At 40.6% G+C, this 18,662-nt stretch overlaps 1 protein-coding gene and 1 long non-coding RNA gene across 2 annotated transcripts in view; both read right to left on the bottom strand.

Moving 5' to 3' along the window:
* The window catches only part of CPE (carboxypeptidase E), a 154,686-nt gene extending 139,686 nt beyond the window's left edge, over window positions 1-15,000 (bottom strand). Inside the window, exon 1 of the mRNA XM_055550261.1 lies at window positions 14,499-15,000. Within this exon, the coding sequence (XP_055406236.1) occupies window positions 14,499-14,802 (304 nt within the window). The 5' untranslated portion in view covers window positions 14,803-15,000. The remainder of the gene's footprint in view (window positions 1-14,498) is intronic.
* A 354-nt stretch (window positions 15,001-15,354) lies between these two features.
* Window positions 15,355-15,914, bottom strand: LOC129630010 (uncharacterized). The gene is made up of 3 exons (XR_008703463.1): window positions 15,730-15,914; window positions 15,540-15,618; window positions 15,355-15,436 (listed from the first exon to the last, which is right to left on the bottom strand). It is a non-coding gene; the product is annotated as an uncharacterized LOC129630010 (long non-coding RNA).
* Window positions 15,915-18,662: the final 2,748 nt, after the last annotated feature.

Raw genomic sequence — 18,662 nt, 5'->3', positions numbered from 1 at the left:
AGCTTCCTAATTTATAGAATAGGAATAATAATAGTACCAACTCCAGAGGGGTTGAGGATTAGATGAGTTAAGCTTTTAAATAGTACTTGCTATGTACTGAGCATTACTTAACTAAGAGGGGGGGAAAATATATTCATTGTACATTTTGCAACATTTAAATTTTCTGTTTAATCTTTCTATTTCATCTTTAAATTTGATTTTTTTTCTTACTTCTGTTTCCTAATGTTTTATTTTTTTTACATTTGCCTCACTTCCTTCTTTTATTTTGTTATATTTCAGTCTGTCTTAATCTTTTTAGCCATCTTTTATTATCTTAACTTCCTATCTGAGATTTCCTGTATTTGATGGCTCACTTCCTAGGAGATACCTCAAAGCCAAGATGTAGAAGTTACAACAGACAGTTTCATCCACCTCATTAGAACTGATTCAAATGTATTCTTTTTAATGGCTGAGTAATACTCCATTGTGTATATGTACCACAGCTTTCTTATCCATTCATCTGCTGATGGACATCTAGGTCGCTTCCATGTCCTGGCTATTATAAACAGTGCTGCGATGAACATTGGGGTACACGTGTCTCTTTCCCTTCTGGTTTCCTCAGTGTGTATGCCCAGCAGTGGGATTGCTGGATCATAAGGCAGTTCTATTTCCAGTTTTTTAAGGAATCTCCACACTGTTCTCCATAGTGGCTGTACTAGTTTGCATTCCCACCAACAGTGTAAGAGGGTTCCCTTTTCTCCACACCCTCTCCAGCATTTATTACTTGTAGACTTTTGGATCGCAGCCATTCTGACTGGTGTGAAATGGTACCTCATTGTGGTTTTGATTTGCATTTCTCTGATAATGAGTGATGTTGAGCATCTTTTCATGTGTTTGTTAGCCATCTGTATGTCTTCTTTGGAGAAATGTCTATTTAGTTCTTTGGCCCATTTTTGGAGCCTATTATACAGAGTGAAGTAAGCCAGAAAGAAAAACACTAATACGGTATATTAATGCATATATATGGAATTTAGAAAGATGGTAACAATAACCCTGTGTACGAGACAGCAAAAGAGACACTGATGTATAGAACAGTCTTATGGACTCCGAGAGAGAGGGAGAGGGTGGGAAGATTTGGGAGAATGGCATTGAAACATGTAAAATATCATGTAGGAAACGAGTTGCCAGTCCAGGTTTGATGCACGATACTGGATGCTTGGGGCTGGTGCACTGGGACGACCCAGAGGGATGGAATGGGGAGGGAGGAGGGAGGAGGGGTCAGGATGGGGAACACAGGTATACCTGTGGTGGATTCATTTTGATATTTGGCAAAACTAATACAATTATGTAAAGTTTAAAAATAAAATAAAATTAAAAAAAAAAGAAGTTACAACAGACAGACTGACGCCAGGCCACAAACCATGGTTGTGACACTGACAGCTCCCACACCACCTCTGTCACCTCCCCCTAGTTAAAGGTGACTTCAGAACTCGTCCCAGGAAGCAAAAACCTCACCGTGCAAAAAAATACAGCTAATGGTCTGAAAAGTTTTTTTCATGAAAACTGTTGTATTTGAAATTTCCGCATAAGAGCGCATATGTATGTGCACACACAAGCACACACACATGCATGCACACACACACACTTTCCCTTTGAAGGCAGGAGAAAAGAGCAAAGTAAATGGAACATCTCTGAGGTGCCTCCTTTTTGTGGGGAGAAAAACATTGCAATGGTCTTAGAACAACTGACTGGATAGAGGTCGATATAATTTTTTATTTATCATACTTAAGAGAAGGCCAGAATTCCACATCTCAGAATTAGCCAGGCCCTCTGGCCCATGCATGCGTGACTGAGTCATCACATGCTGCTTCTGAAGTACTCCAGGCACCCATGGGTCCTGCACGTAATGGATTAGCACTTTCTAGAATTAACATTTCCCAAGGGTCCTGTACAATTCCCTACATGGGAAACAATAGCTAATACCTTTGAACTACATAGAATGCACAGCATTTATGATTTCAAGGTGTATTCTAATTGTCTATTTAGCTTCTAAACTGAATATATACTTAACAGAAAGAAAAAAATGAAACCTGATTCACAGTCTTTTCTCTTTATTCTAATCCATTTACATAAAAGGACTTGGAAATGATGGTAATAAGTCACTGTTTATTAGTCTGACAAAAAGAAATGGCTACTAATAAAACTTCCCAAAGGATCCCAGCATTACTTACTGACCCCTACTATACACAGAACTCTCACTCCCCAACCTTCTTTCTGCCCTTGCACCTGATTAGGCTCTGGGCTCCCACTCTCCTAATGCCCAACACCTATGACTGTACACAGACCAAAAGAAGATTTAAGTAATTATCTGAATCATTCAGACCAAACACTTTCACCTGAAATAACATGGTCATCAAAAGGTAAGTTATTTGCCCCAAATTAACTGAAACTATCTTGTCATTTCACTGTGTTATTAGCCCCCTTCCTGCTCATGAGAATACAACCTCTCATGCAAACCTCAGCCTGAAGATATGGGCATGTTTTTTGTTTGTCCATATCCTGATTACAAACTACCAACAGAATTTTTATCATCTATTCATCTCGGTAGAGTTTCTCAAATGGCAAGAAACAAAACAAAAAATTTCAACTATATTTTATAAATATTCTTGAATTCCACTATTCCCTGAATAATAATTTAAGGACACACTTTACTCCAAGCATAGTTCTTATATATATTCATTCTTTTACTATAGGCTATTTGTTAGATATGCAACATAATATCAATAATTCTTACACCATTGTAATGTGTTATAAAATATTCACAAATATGAAGTTTGTTTTATTTTTAATTGGAGTATAATTGCTTTACAATGTTGTGTTAGTTTCTGCTGTACAACATGTGAATCAGCTATATGTATACATAAATCCCCTTCCTGTTAGGCCTCCCTTCCACCCTTCCCCATCCAACCCATCTAGGTCATCACAGAGAACCGAGCTTACTTCCCTGTGCTATACAGCAGTTTCTCAATCTAATGCCAAAAAGAAAAGAAAACCCTCTTGCACTGTTGGTGGGAATGCAAATTGATGCAACCAGTATGAGGAACAGAATGGATGTTCCTTAAAAAACTATAAATAAAACTACCATATGACCCAGAAATCCCACTACTGGGCATATACTCTGAGAAAAGCATAATGCAAAAAGACATATTTACCTGAATGTTCACTACAGCACTATTTACAAGAGCCAGGACATGGAAGCAACTTAATCATCCATCAACAGATGAATGAATAAAGAAGATGTGGTACAAATATACAATAGACTATTACTCAGCCATAAAGGGAACAAAATTGGGTTATTTGTAGCGATGTGGATGAACCTATGTCATACAGAGTGAAGTAAGTCAGAAAGAGAAAACTAAATATCATCAGTTCAATTCAGTTCAGTCGCTCAGTTGTGTCCGACTCTTTGCCACCCCATGAATCGCAGCACGCCAGGCCTCCCTGTCCATCACCAACTCCCAGAGTTTACTCAAACTCACGTCCATAGAGTCAGTGATGCCATCCAGCCATCTCATCCTCTGTCGTCCCCTTCTCCTCCTGTCCCCAATCCCTCCCAGCATCAGGGTATTTTCCAATGAGTCAGCTCTTCGCATGAGGTAGTCAAAGTATTGCAGTTTCAGCTTTAACATCAGTCCTTATAATGAACACCCAGGACTAATCTCCTTTAGAATGGACTGGTTGGATCTCCTTGCAGTCCATATTAATGCATATATATGAAATCTAGAAAAATGATACTGGAGATGCAGACAGAGAATAGACTTACAGGCACCGTGGGGGAGGAAGAAGGAAGGGCAAATTGAAATACTGGAAATAAAGTTCTTTAAGAAACTGTATGCTGATGGTTTAGAAAAATTCTCAATAAATATGTAATCCTCTTTTGTAAAAACAATTTTTTCACATCAAAATATAATGTAGACACTTGAACAGGTCAATACAAGTACTATTTTTCTGAAAGGAAACCTCACCCAATTTCAGTTATTTATATTCCATACACTTAACCTCCACTAATACAACATATTCATTCTGCTTGCTGCACAAATCTCAAACTGGCTTACAAACCATAACCCAAAGGCTCTCACCCAGCATTCTCTTGGGATCAGGATTCCAATTTGGAATACACAACTCAGGAACCTGGAAGTATAAGGTAAATGATCAGTAGAATGGGGGACATCTGGCTGACATTCCAAAAAAATGCTTTTATGGCTTCTAGGAAGCACTGCGGTATAGTGTGTATCTGATCTTTGTTAATAAGGTTAATAATTTCTTGTTTCATAACTTCTGTGTAATTGTCTTTCCTTGGACAACCTCTGGTTTTGGCGATATTGAAACAAGATTAAGTACTTCATCCCATTTCCCAAAGCAACCTACCATACAAAGCATCACAGAGCATAGAAGATTCTGTGATGTCTCCATTCACAATGTCTGTTTTCCCCAAAGTTCTCCTGAGACATTGCCTTTCTGTCCCTCTCTGACTCTCCACCAAGCCTCTGAAAATATGCCTCTTCTTTTTATTCAACTTAGCCTGTTCCTGAGCCCCAAAGACCCAGATCTCAAAAGAGTTCATCAGAACAGCCTTTCAACAAAAGCTTGTTTCTTCCTTGAGAAAGGGTTCTACTGCCAAGAAAAATAAGATTTTCTGTATATACTTCAGTTCAGTTCAGTTCAGTCGCTCAGTCGTGTCAGACTCTTTGCGACCTCATGAATTGCAGCACGCCAGGGCTCCCTGTACATCGCCAACTCCCAGAGTCCACCCAAACTCATGAACATCGAGTCGGTGATGCCATCCAGCCATCTCACCCTCTGTCATACCCTTCTCCCCCTGCCCCCAGTCCCTCCCAGCATCAGGGTCTTTTCCAATGAGTCAACTCTTCACATGAGGTAGCCAAAGTATTGGAGTTTCAGCTTTAGCATCAGTCCTTCCAATGAACACCCAGGACTGATCTCCTTTAGGATGGACTGGTTGAATCTCCTTGCAATCCATATTAATGCATATATATGAAATCTAGAAAAATGATACTGGAGATACAGACATAAGGAATAGACTTACAGGCACCATGGGGGAAAGAGAAGGAAGCGCAAATTGAAACACTAGAAATAAAGGTACTCTCAAGAGTCTTCTCCAACACCATAGTTCAAAAGCATATATATATATATCATAACCTCCATCTCAAATAGTTTTACCCTCCTGATGAGGGAAATCAACCCTAAAGGACAACACCCCAAAAACTATATTATCTCTAACAAGGTAGAAATTTCAAGTTAATGGAATGTGTCATTATTTCACATTAATGGAATATAATTATATGTCACAATGCTTACTGAATATAGCTAGGACACCACCATTGGGATAGTGGAGAAAAAGACATAAGATGCATCAATGATCTTATACTGGCACAGAATGAAGTCCTCTCATCTTCTTTCCAGATGTGGTTCATCCTTTAAGACCTGCTCAAATCCCCACATCCTTCTGAACACCTTCCTTTGACGATCTCTGTCAACTTTACCATAGAATTTGAATTATACCTTCATATTAAGTACCCTGTTAAAAACTGCTGTGTGCTGCTCCTTTTCTAAGTATCTCTTCAGTGTTCAGAATGTCACTAAAACAGCAGGCACTTGGCTATTCTTGTGAAGTACATTACAGATACAAATATAATAGCACACACAGTAATGAAAGATGCACTTCATTCTGCCTTGCACTATTCAAGAGTTTGAGTTTTAAATGTGAACTTGTTTAGAAGCATTTCTATCTGGTATTTCCAAATGTCTAGTGAATGAGTGCCTTGAGTTTTCTTGGTAATTTGTACAATTAGGGTGATTTATACCTGCAACATTAAGAAAACTAAGATCATGGCATCTGGTCCCGTCACTTCATGGGAACTAGATGAGGAAACAGTGGAAACAGTGTTAGACTTTATTTTGGGGGGCTCCAAAATCACAGCAGATGGTGATTGCAGCCATAAAATTAAAAGACGCTTAATCCTTGGAAGGAAAGTTATGACCAACCTAGATAGCACATTCAAAAGCAGAGATATTACTTTGCCAACAAAGGTCTGTCTAGTCAAGGCTATGGTTTTTCCAGTGGTCATGTATGGATGTGAAAGTCGGACTGTGAAGAAAGCTGAATGCCGAAGAATTGATGCTTTTGAACTGTGGTTTTGGAGAAGACTTTTCAGAGTCCTTTGGACTGCAAGGAGATCCAACCAGTCCATTCTAAAGGAGATCAGTCCTGGGTGTTCTTTGGAAGGACTGATGCTAAAGCTGAAACTCCAATACTTTGGCCACCTCATGTGAAGAGTTGATTCATTGGAAAAGACTCTGATGGTGGGAAGGATTGGGGGCAGGAGGAGAAGGGGACGACAGAGGATGAGATGGCTAGATGGCATCACTGACTCAATGGACATGAGTTTGAGTAAACTCCAGGAGTTGGTGATAGACAGGAGGCCTGGCATGCTGCGATTCATGGGGTCGCAAAGAGTTGGACATGACTGAGTGACTGAACTGAACTGAACTGATACCTGCAAGGTTAATATGATATAAAAATACTAAAGTGTTACTACCTTGGTCTGGAAACAGGACATCATGGAAAGTCTGGTATGAACTAACTACAAAGGAAAGCCTTTTTGGCCTCTTGAAAATGCTGGTAAGGGTATGAATGGTTTGCTTATGCTACTGTCTTTACAGAGGCTATAAACACATTACCTTTATTCTATAAATTTTGGGGGAAATACCATCCAGCCTCACCCTCTGTAGATTCATTTCAGAAACACGTTTTAATTCATTCCCTCTCCTTGTGCAAACATGGCATAGAATTACTGCAGCCAACGATTCAGCCTCAATGTTAAAAAAACAACAGCAATAATACAAGTTTTAAAACTATTCAGGAAAAATGCTTGATGTTTCTGAAAGTTATGTGTCATTTTTAAAAATATACTTTGTGCAAACTGAAACAGAGTCCAAAGAGAAGGGAAAATGTTTGTCAGAATAATACAAGGTGCCATCCAGCCATTTGAATCAACTATGAAAAGCACATCAAAAGTTCTAGAAATAATGTAAAAGATATCTCAGAAATATTAAAGACATTTATCACATATTTCATGGCTTTTACCATTAGTTCAAGACCTAGAGTTGTCCTCAACATACAGCACCTCATGTAGACACCAGAGTGAAATTAATTCTGTCAATGACATTTCTCCAGGTCGTCCACAGGTAACAGTGAAGAATGACAAATTAGGCACTAAGGTGGGTTTGAAAAGTACGTGAGAATGTGTAAAATACACATATGAACCAATTCCCCATGGATACTGAAGGATGACTGCACAGACTTAACCAAAATGTGCATTATTTTAAGATTCAAACTGTTCCTTCTACAGCTGTTAAAAATAACTTCCTTAAAAAATAAACACCTGAAGTTACCTGTCTTTTTTACAGTGTAACTGTTCTTACTATATTCACTAAGATTTTTCAAAATGTAAGTACAGCAATTTATGCACTTTTTAATAGGGAATTAAGATCATTGTGACAAGGTCTCTAAAAAACAAGACAATCCACATTTCTAATTTTTCTCTTAAATACCTCTTTTCAACAACCGGCAAACTCTCCTTGGATCTTTAAGTCCCCATAAAGATAAATATTATCTAATTCCTCACCTGTGATAGGTATGAAAAAGCTGTTTACTTAAGACCAAACTGGAGACTATTTATGGGGAGCCATGAAGTAAATGAGCCAGGACAACGAGGGTTTGTGCATGCTAGGTCGCTTCAGTTGTGTCCAACTCTGTGTGACCCCGTGGACTGCAGCCCGCCAGGCCCCTCTGTCCCTGGGACTCTCCAGGCGAGAACACTGGAGTGGGTTTTCAGGCCCACCTCCAGGGGATCCTCCTGACCCAGGGATCGAACCCAGGTCTCCCACGTTTGCAGGCAGGTTCTTTACCATCTGTGCCACCAAGGAAGCCCCACATTTATCAGAGGAAGCCTCCCAGCTGATACCCAGAAGATGACCCTTTTTTATTCTAATATCCACAGAAGAGGAGGAAGCAGAGGGGGAGAAGTAGAACAGGAAAGGCTACATCCATCTATTATGGTCTCCAAACTCATCTCAGAGGGTACCTAAGCAGAATCTTCATGAAAGGAAAGGCAATATGGCCAAATATTTAAAATCCTGGTGGAATATATGACCATATTTAAAGAAAAAAATAATAGCCCAAGAAAATTTTCTGAAAAAAATATTTTGAGAAGTGATTTTTCATATAAGCCACTTAGATAAAAAATAAAATTCTTTAATTTCTGATAAAAGCTACAGATAAAATAAAAACAATTAAAATGAAGGGATTCTATAGATGCAAGTGAAATTTAAAATAATGTAAAATGACTGCTCCACTCATGATTATCCCGCCGTCATCAAGACTTAGACAAAATCTACATGTCTATATGATATTTTAGTCTACATGTCAATATAGCATTAATCACTGTTGCTGCTGCTGCTGCTAAGTTGCTTCAGTCGTGTCTGACTCTGTACGACCCCACAGACGGCAGCCCACCAGGCTCCCCCATCCCTGGGATTCTCCAGACAAGAACACTGGAGTGGGTTGCCATTTCCTTCTCCAATGCATGAAAGTGAAAAGTGAAAGGGAAGTTGCTCAGTCGTGTCTGACTCTTACCGACCCCATGGACTGCAGCCCACCAGGCTCCTCCATCCATGGGATTTTCCAGGCAAGAGTACTGGAGTGGGGTGCCATTGCCTTCTCTGCCACATCCCTGAGGAACTCCTTATTTGAGTGTCTGCTAAAGAATTACCAAATAAATCCCTCAAAATATGAAAAGGAATATTAATAAGGACTGCAAGGAGATCCAACCAGTCCATCGTAAAGGAAATCAGTCCTGGGTGTTCATTGGAAGGACTGATGTTGAAGCTGAAACTCCAATATTTTGGCCACCTGATGCAAAGAGCTGACTCACTTGAAAAGACCCTGATGTTGGGAAAGATTGAAGGCAGAAGGAGAAGGGAACGACAGAGGATGAGATGGTTGGATGGCATCACTGACTCAATGGACATGAGTTTGGGTGGACTCCAGGATGAAGAGGCCTGGCGTGCTGCAGTTCATGGGGTTGCAAAGAGTCGGACACGACTGAGCAACTGAACTGACTGACTGAGTGCTACGCTTTTCAAACTAGTGTAATACCAATGGGTACAAGATAAGCTCCTTGGGGACAAAAAGAAATTCCATGGTGAAAATACTGTAGGGTATACAGTTGGAGGTTTGAAACACACATTATCATATTTCAAGTCTTGCCACACACAAACCTTTTAATCTTTGTTTACCTAATCCTTTTCAAACCAAGCTTAACTAATATTCCATTGAGTACACTTTGGGAAAAGCCGGTCATGTGTCACTAATTCTTCTGGAGCTGTTTTTGTATTTGTCAAAAATAGCTTTTCTAAAGAACTATAAAGGTGAGTATTGGAATATCCTCTGTGCTACACAATGAGGGAGATGCTGGCAGATGATTCCTTTGCTGCCTCTCAAATCAGTTTTCACAGAAAGACACTTATTTTATCTGATACAAGGTTAGGGGCCAGCTCAATTTCCTCTCTTCCTTTAGCCAATCACAAGTCAATCCAATACATTATTTCTGGCAAGAGCTACAGTGACTCACTTGGGTCTAAAAAATAACTCTTGACCACATGTAGTACATTTATATCCTTCTCCAGAATCTAACATCAATATTTACCAGTTGTAAGGTGTTACTCAGCTGTAAGCATTTTCCACTAATTCACACCAATCTAGTATTAAAAGAGGCCATACAAAATAACCAAAATCCCCACTTCTTTTTTTGAGTTGTATAGAAATTTTGACAGCATTTAATGTTCCATCACAATATTTGGCAAATGCACACTGGCATTCATACACTTTAAATCTGAACAGATTTGGGGAGGAACAAGTCCAAAATAATCATTCCAGACTTTGAGAGGGGAAAGTTTATGCCCTAAAGAACATTTCTAAGATAACATTTTAGCTATAAATCAGATTTACTCCCCAAGAGCAATTTTAAACTACATGTAAAAGAATTAAGAGCTTTAAACAAACTAATCTTAACTCATGTTTAGCCCTGAGAGAAGTGGTCTGGGAAAACAGATTCCATTGCTTAGACATAAATTGATAATGGTTTCTTTTATGAGTACTGCAATGATGAATATGTATGCCTAGGAAAGCATATATTTGGGTTCAAGCATATGAGCCCCTATATGTAGAAATATTTTAAATGTATAAAATATAAGCAAACAGAAGGAAAAATGGGAAACAAGAACAGGTTTGGCAGGTATATCTCAAGGGAACACATCTGAGTGCAGAGTCTAAATCTTAGCTGAGGCTCTATCCCAGTCCCAGGTCTGGAGTCCAGATTCACGATGTGTGAGGAGATGAGACTGGGGCCAAGACCACACACAGGTCTTCTGAGAATGGCTAAACCCATCACCCTCCTCCAGCAGATTTGTTCAGTCCTCCAAAGTAATGAAAACGACAACTGAGATCCAGCATCCAGCTGGTCAAAATAGATGTTGATATTCCTCCCTCACCAGTTCCAAATAGAATTTACTTTCCCTTTTGATGAGTTCAAATGCAGAATACCTGAGAGAATAGATCATTTTCAGAAGATCAGTTCAAATTCGGCCCATGGTCTGGTGCCAAACAAGTCTGATGATCATTTTTTTTCCACTTAGGAAGGGAGGTGGTAGGATATAGGAACACCCTCTGTCCATAACTGCAAATCTAACCACGTCAACTTCTACCACAGAGAAAGGCTTGATGTTGTCTTGTTTGGGGAGAGTTTTTCTATGATGATACTAAATATTTGGGCATGATCTACAATTTTTTAAAGTTCAGAAAAATAATTTAGATTAAGAATACACGTGATACCTCGCTCATGTTGGAAGATAAAATGAATATGGGAAACTTCATCAATGTTTAAGTCAAGCAAACAAATTTGTTAAGTTAAACATTATTTCTGAGTAGCTTCATCAGAAACATTATTTCAACTCTCCCCAAAACACTTATAATATGAAAACAGTTGAGGTACATTGGAATTGGTAAATTTCAGTAATCAGTATATCCCTGCCTTCTCATCATCCATTCTTCAATAACCAAATGCCCCTGACTTAATGTCTATAGTCTCCTTTCTCTGGGCCTCCCACTCCCTTCTTGCAGCCCTGATGACCTTTAAACTGTCCTGCAACCTCCCAACTCTCAATCTCTCACAGAGCGAGGACCATCCTGTGTATCACTATACAACCTACATAAGTTTGCTCACCTAGTGTGAGGGTGTTCAAAACACACTCAATTAAATCCATTTCTATCTCAAAATAAGTATGAAAATTCCTTAAAATATTTTAATCTAAAAAGGAATATGAAGGCCGTTTAAGAATGGTAACTACAGCCCTTTATTCAAAACTTCCTAAAAGTTAATTCCCACAAGTGCTATTAAGCTCATATACTGATCAGATCTCTGCATCCAAAGCCAGTGCTCTAGGACAACCCTGGGGCAACTGAGCTCACATGCCTCAACTAAAGAACTTGCATGCTGCAACTATTGGAACCCACATACGACAACTGGAGAGTCCATGTGCCAAAGGGAAAACTCACACCTGACCAACTAAGACCAGATGCAGCCAAATATATAAATAATTTTTTGAGGAAAGACAATAGGCACAACATGGAGTTGCTCATGCTAAAGCCTCACAAGACCAAACCAAGACTAAATTACAGTTTTGGCTCTTTCAGAAATGAAATCTTAACCCAATCAATTAGGAATCCTGTGATCAGTACAACGTCCTGTAAAAGGGAGTAACTTTGCAATAAGCAACCCATTTTTTGCCTAGTGTAACTTCCTTGTTCCAGCTCCCATCTACCTATAAGTTTTTCATTTTGTACAAATCTTAGGAACATTTTTTTATCTGCTAGATTAAATGATGTTCAATTCGTGAATCACCAGTCAATAAGATCTTTAATATTTACTCATTTTTTTTTTTAATTAGTTCCCTGAAGATTTCCAACCTGTTCATCTCTTCTTAAAAGATGGTGGAGGGGGAAATAACCCCATGTTTTTCATGCTGGCTCATAACAGTTTATTGCAACCTTTAAAAATACAACCGGTAGACATTTTGTATTCTATTTATTAAGTAATACCATGAGCTTAGTTTCCTTCATTTAACAAGCAGTAAAGCAGGTAATGTAAAATATTTCTTTCTTTGCCTTCTTAAAATGAGTTAAGTTGCTGTATTTTGTGTTTAAAAGGAACAAAACATAGAAGGCATTGTGTTATTCAGCAAATGACTGACTCATCTTTTCCCCTAATGTGACCTGAGTGCCTGCTGTGTGCCAGACCTACCCTGGGTGCTGGAGACACAGCTCTACCCCAAGGAGCCTAGAGCTGGAAAAGGGACCTGCAGATCTTGACAGACTATACAGTTCAGATATTTAAGCAAAAGAATTATGGTTTTCATTTTCAAAAGCATATCACATTTTAACAATAATATCACTTTACAATTTTGTTTCTAAACTTGAAGACAACAAATAGTTAACATTTGCTTTCATATGATCTCTTTGAAGAAACAACAAAATCTGAGGAGCAATCTATGATAGAATAACCAAAGGTTCCAATTAAATAGGCAAGGAGAATCACAAATATTTAGATTCTCCTTAAACCTAAGATGTCTTGACTTCAATTATCTAAAATAACTGAAGATGAGTTTTCACATATAAAATTTTTCTTTATCTTCAGATACAAATATGAAATTAACTTTCCAAATTTCCGATTCTACATGCTGAATCCCGCTAGAGAGCATTCAGTTCAGTTAAGTCGCTCAGTCATGTCCGACTCCTCGCGATCCCATGGACTGCAGCAGGCCAGGCCTCCCTGTCCAACTCCTGAAACCTACTCAAACTCATGTCCATCGCATCGGTGATGCCATACAACCGTCTCATCCTCTGTCCTCCCTTTCTTCTCCCGCCTTCAATTGTTTCTAGCATCAGACAGCACTGCTGCTGCCTCTAAGTCACTTCAGTCGTGTCCGACTCTGTGTGACCCCATAGACGTCAGCCCACGAGGCTCCCCTGTCACTGGGATTCTCCAGGCAAGAACACTGGAGTGGGTTGCCATTTCCTTCTCCAATGCAGGAAAGTGAAAAGTGAGAGTGAAGTCGCTCAGTCGTGTCCGACTCTTAGCGACCGCATGGACTGCAGCCCACCAGGCTCCTCCGTCCATGGGATTTTCCAGGCAAGAGTACTGGAGTGGGTTGCACTACTGAAAATGTTTTCCAGGATCTAGTTTTAGGGTTTTGATGGCAAAATTATACAAACCTTTCCATTTACATTATTTGAAGGTAAGAAATATTTCCCATTTTACTAAAAATTTACTATTGATCAGACCATACTCCTTCCATTTGAAGATCAAAGTGTCTCCATGGATCACATACTTTAATCCCATCTCAGTTTGGTTCTTAAATATCATTATAAAACTATTCTGGCCCTACATTTGAGAGTTTTTACCTGTTTTCTTGCTTTCTTTGTCATTAAAAAAGAAAAAAAAAAGCATAGCATGCTGATGTAATTAGCCCAGATTACTTTAACCTTAATGGTCAGAAGACCAGGCCTTAAAAGTTATGTTATTTTCAAAGAGCAAAGAAAAAGAAGAACCAAAAACATTTTTCAAAATATCTCTTTATTAATACCAATTGTGTAACATTTAACATAAATTAAAACGTGCCCTAACACACTCAAGAGGAAGATGAATAAGATGGTCATATGGAAACACCCGTTGTAATAAAATCCTGATCGCAAACTACTCATCTCCAAGGGCTAGAACAGAAAAAAAAAAAAAAAAAGGAATATTCCTTTTTCCTTAGAAAGACTGTGTGCAGTTTTGAGATCGGAATGCCTGCCAGAGGCGGCTTTATCACCCTCTACCCGCCAGCGTTACCAAGATCCTTAACATCCCAGCAGTGCGCGTTACCTAATACGCACATACAGGTAGAGATGGATACCTAGAGCCTCCAAGGCCAATAAACTGGCCCTCTGGAAATTAGGAAACAAATGATAAATGACTTTTCCTCATTTCCTCAGACCCTGCCTTCTCCACCTTACCGTTCTACTCCAGCTTGCAAGGAAGGACGACCTCCTTCCTGAGGCTTCACAGTTATTCCCTACGGTCTTAGGCACAGCGAAGTGGGGGGTGACAGCGGGTTTGCGGGGGCGCAGATTTGCTTGCTGCGCTCCCACCTCCATCAGCGGCAGCCCATCCGGCCTGGGCTTACCCAGGAGGAGGGGTGTGCAAGGCTGGGGAGGACAGCCAGCCGACAGGGGTTGGCAAATCCCAGCCCCAGCCCTCCCTCCACGTACACTTTCCACCCCGGGTGCCTCTCGCCCTCCTTTCCCACCGCCGGGCCACCCCGCGCGGCTCCCTTACCCGGCTCGTGGACGCCGGGGTTGTCGGACAGCTCGAGCACCAGCAGCTCGCGGCCCTCGAAGCTGCGCCCCACCGTGTAGATCCTGCTGACCGCGGCGCACTGCAGCCACACGGACACGAGCGCTTCACGAAGCTCTGGGTAGCGGTGGTACTCAAAGGAGATGCCGTCCTCCTGCGGCCGCCGGCGCCGCCTCGCGCCCGCCACAGGGCCCCCAGCCCCCCGGGCCTCGGCGCCCAGCAGCCAGGCACAGGCGGCCAGCGAGCCGCACAGCACCAGCAGCGCGCAGCCCCCTCGCCGGGCCATCGCGTCCCGCGTCTCCTGTGCGGCCTCCTCTGGGCCCGGAACCTCGGGGTGCACGGCCTGCGGGTCCCCTCGTCTCGCTTTCCGGCGGCCTGGAGCGGGGAGGGCAGCGAAGATCTAAGCAGGGACCGCGAAGCAGGAGAGGAGCGCAGGACGCACCGCCGCCGAGTGCGGGACGCAAGGGAGGCGGCGCGGAGCCCGGCGAGGCGCACGGGCGGGGCAGGGAGGGCGGCGCCGCCGGCCGGATTCGCGGCTAACCGGGGGCCGCTATGCTATTTGTGGGCTTGGAGCCACGTCAGAATCAAATGGCGCCGCTAGGACCCAGGTGAGATGACAGCTAAGGTCGGATGTGGGCACGTTGCTGTCATCATTGAGAGACCCGTGACAGTGCCTGTTGGGGGGAAAACACTCTGAGATTGTTCGAGTCTTTTAAACGTGCCATCAGTTCCAAGACGACCAGGTCTCCATCTAGATGTTCCCAAGACTAGATAATATTCCAGAAAAAAAAAAAAAAAGAAAGAAAGAAAGCAACACAAAGGCAGTCACTTGCCTTCTGCCTGTGACGTGTCTTTAATAATTGTATTGATAGTTCAAACACAAACCCACAGGTTGGTTGGTAATTGATTGCATGGTCTGTCTGAAAAACAGAACACTGGGGCACTTGGATTTAGAGGTTTAAGAAACTTAAATGCGTTCTATCGATTTGCAGATAGTGTCTTTAATTGTATTTATGCACATACCTGGGTTCTTCCAGCGGGGAAGGAAAAGAGTAAGACAATGTCATCTGCCAGTGCCTGTGCCAACCCCCTTCTGTAATTCCTGTGGGGAAAGCAGAGTACAGCCCGAGCGCTAGTCAAGGGATTTAGTTGGGTATTAAGGTTAAATCTTTCCAAAACAGCTTCTCCGGGAGGTTCAGGCTCAGTCTCTTACCTGGTTGTAACTAAGATGCTGCCAGGACTGCAGTCATCTGAAGGCTTGATTGGGGCTAGAGAATCTTCTTCCAAGAAAAAAAGTTAAAGATCAAAACTGTTACAGAAAGAAAACTCTGATCATGAAAGATAATATCTCCATTCCCCTCCCATAATTATTGCAAAAATATAAAATAATTTATAGCTTTAGATACCCAGCCTTTACACAGAATTTGTAGTAGAGCAAATGTTATTCTGAAGAGGTTGCCTTTTGGATTCAATAATAGCACAAATCTAAGTAAATAATCCATTGGGTATTTCAACCAAGCAGGAAAAATAGACATCATATGGGTAATTTTTTATGTTAGACATTTTTTTTGTCTTAACTCATTCTTTTTCCCCCTAACAGTGCACTGCACTGAATAAAAACTCTCTCCTGGGAATGGATTCATAAAAAAGAAAGAAAAGAAAAAATGGTGCTGGTTTCAAAACTTTCTAACAGCAGCATGGATCCTTTTTGAATTTTTTGGGATGAACTGACACTGTAAAGACATGCCACTCAGTTGAATTTGGACCTGGCCATGTACCTTGTCAATTTAGGCAGAGCTAAGAACCCTGTATTTTTCTCAGTGACCAATCTCAGTTTGATTACATGGTTCAAAAGTTTGAAACCAGAGTTATAATTAGATTTCTAAAATCATGCCCAAAAGAACAACCTAGTAAACCTAGAAAAGGAAAACAGTGTAGCTAAAACCAATAACTTCAGCAGTGGAAGGTTAAGATTTTCAGGTTAGCTATTTAAGGTAACCACACTAATTTGTGGCAAGATGGGTCATATACTAGTGACAACACATATAAACAGCATATGGTTTGGTGAAGTCCTGTGTTGCCCTTAAGTTTCTCTTCAAACAAAGGGTGTATTTTCTATTTTCTCCCAAATCTCAGTTTTATGGGTTTTGTTTTTTGTTTTTGCTTTTTTGTAAACAGGTGAGATCCTGCCAGCGCTATGGTCTCACTTGAAAGGGATCTTTTGGAAGAACCTTAGAAGTTTGTTTTCTTTATCTATTAAAATGAAATATTTTGATTCACTCAAGTGCAGCAGGGTCATCTAGAGAATTTGTAAAATGTGCAGATTCCTAAGCACTCACCAATACAGAGATGGGATTCAGGTATTAACAAGGTTCCAGGTTTTAATAAGAACCCAGGTATTTTTTATTTTGATGTTTGATTGATGAACATGCTTCGAAAATCTCAAATACTGCAACTCTGGAAGTTTTCTTTTTGAGAAAAGTTCCTGTTCACCAAAACACGGAGGCACACCACATAAAACAAGAAATCAATTCACAGGAATTAAAACTTTGTTTTTGAATTTCTGGGCAATTTTAGGTGTAGGTCAGCTTCACTGGAGTGTAATTATTTTTTGTAGCTTCATAGGCAATTATGTAAAAGGTCATATACCCATCCTGATTGCTAGATAGAAAATCTTGCATGCTAAGCATTTAATATGTTTGACCCTGTGCATTCATAGGTAAATCTAGTGTGAAGGCACATTTTAAATTATTCATATATATGCACACACACACAAGGAAGAAAGAGATCTGTTTTTTGTGTCACTTCTGAACATCTATATGAGCATATTTAAGCCCCCTGAGGCTTCACTTCCTGCATCACTTCTATTATTTTCAAATCCAGAAACTGTCTCTTCCTATATGCCAAACCTTGTATTCAGTTCAGTTCAGTTCAGTTCAGTCACTCAGTTGTGTCCAACTCTTTGTGACTCCATGAACTGCAGCACGCCAGGCCTCCCTGTCCATCACCAACTCCCAGAGTTTACTCAAACACATGTCCATTGAGTGGGTGATGCCATCCAACCATCTCATCCTCTGTCGTCCCCTTCTCCTCCTGCCTTCAATCTTTCTCAACATCAGGGTCTTTTCAAACGAGTCAGCTCTTCACATCAGGTGGCCAAAGTATTGGAGTTTCAGCTTTAACATCAGTCCTTCTAATGAACACCCAGGACTGATTTCCTTGAGGATGGACTGGTTGGATCTCCTTGTAGTCCAAGGGACTCTCATTAGTCTTCTCCAACACCACAGTTCAAAAGCATCAATTCTTCTGCGCTCAGCTTTCTTTATGGTCCAACTCTCACATCCATACATGACTACTGGAACAACCATAGGTTTGATTATAGAGACCTTTGTTGGCAAAGTAACATCTCTGCTGCTTAATATGCTGTCTAGGTTGGTCATAGCTTTTCTTCCAAGGAGCAAGCATCTTTTGATTTTATGGCTGCAGTCACCATCTGCAGTAATCTTGGAGCCCAAGAAAAGTCTGTCACTGTTTCCATTGTTTCCCCATCTATTTTCTGTGAAGTGATGGGACCAGATGCCATGATCTAATTTTTTTGAATGTTGAGTTTTAAGCCAGCTTTTTCACTGTCCTCTTTCACCTTCATCAAGAAGCTCTTTAGTAGTTCCTTATCACTTTCTGCCATAAGGGTGGTATCATCTGCATATCTAAGGTTACTGATATTTCTCCCAACAATCTTGATTCCAGCTTGTGCTTTATCCAGCCTGGCATTTCACATGATGTACTCTGCATGTAAGTTAAATAAGCAGGGTGACAATATACAGCTTTGAGGTACTCCTTTCCCAATTTGGAACCAGTTCATTGTTCCATGTCCAGTTCTAACTGTTGCTTCTTGACCTGCATACAGATTTCTCAGGAGGCAGGTAAGGTGGTCTCATATTCCCATCACTTTAAGAATTTTCCACAGTTTGTTGTGGTCCACACAAAGGCCTTAGCATAGTCAATGAAGTTGAAGTAGATGTTTTTCTGGAATTCCCTTGTTTTTTCTATGATCCCACTGATATTGGCAATTTGATCTCTGGTTCCTTTGCCTTTTCTAAAGTCAGCTTGTACATCTGTAAGTTTTTCATATAATTTATCTAATTG

The sequence above is a fragment of the Bubalus kerabau genome, chromosome 16, assembly GCF_029407905.1.
Source record: "Bubalus kerabau isolate K-KA32 ecotype Philippines breed swamp buffalo chromosome 16, PCC_UOA_SB_1v2, whole genome shotgun sequence".
NCBI classification, from domain to species: Eukaryota; Metazoa; Chordata; class Mammalia; order Artiodactyla; family Bovidae; genus Bubalus; species Bubalus kerabau.
This window is presented reverse-complemented; position numbering and strand designations above follow the sequence as displayed.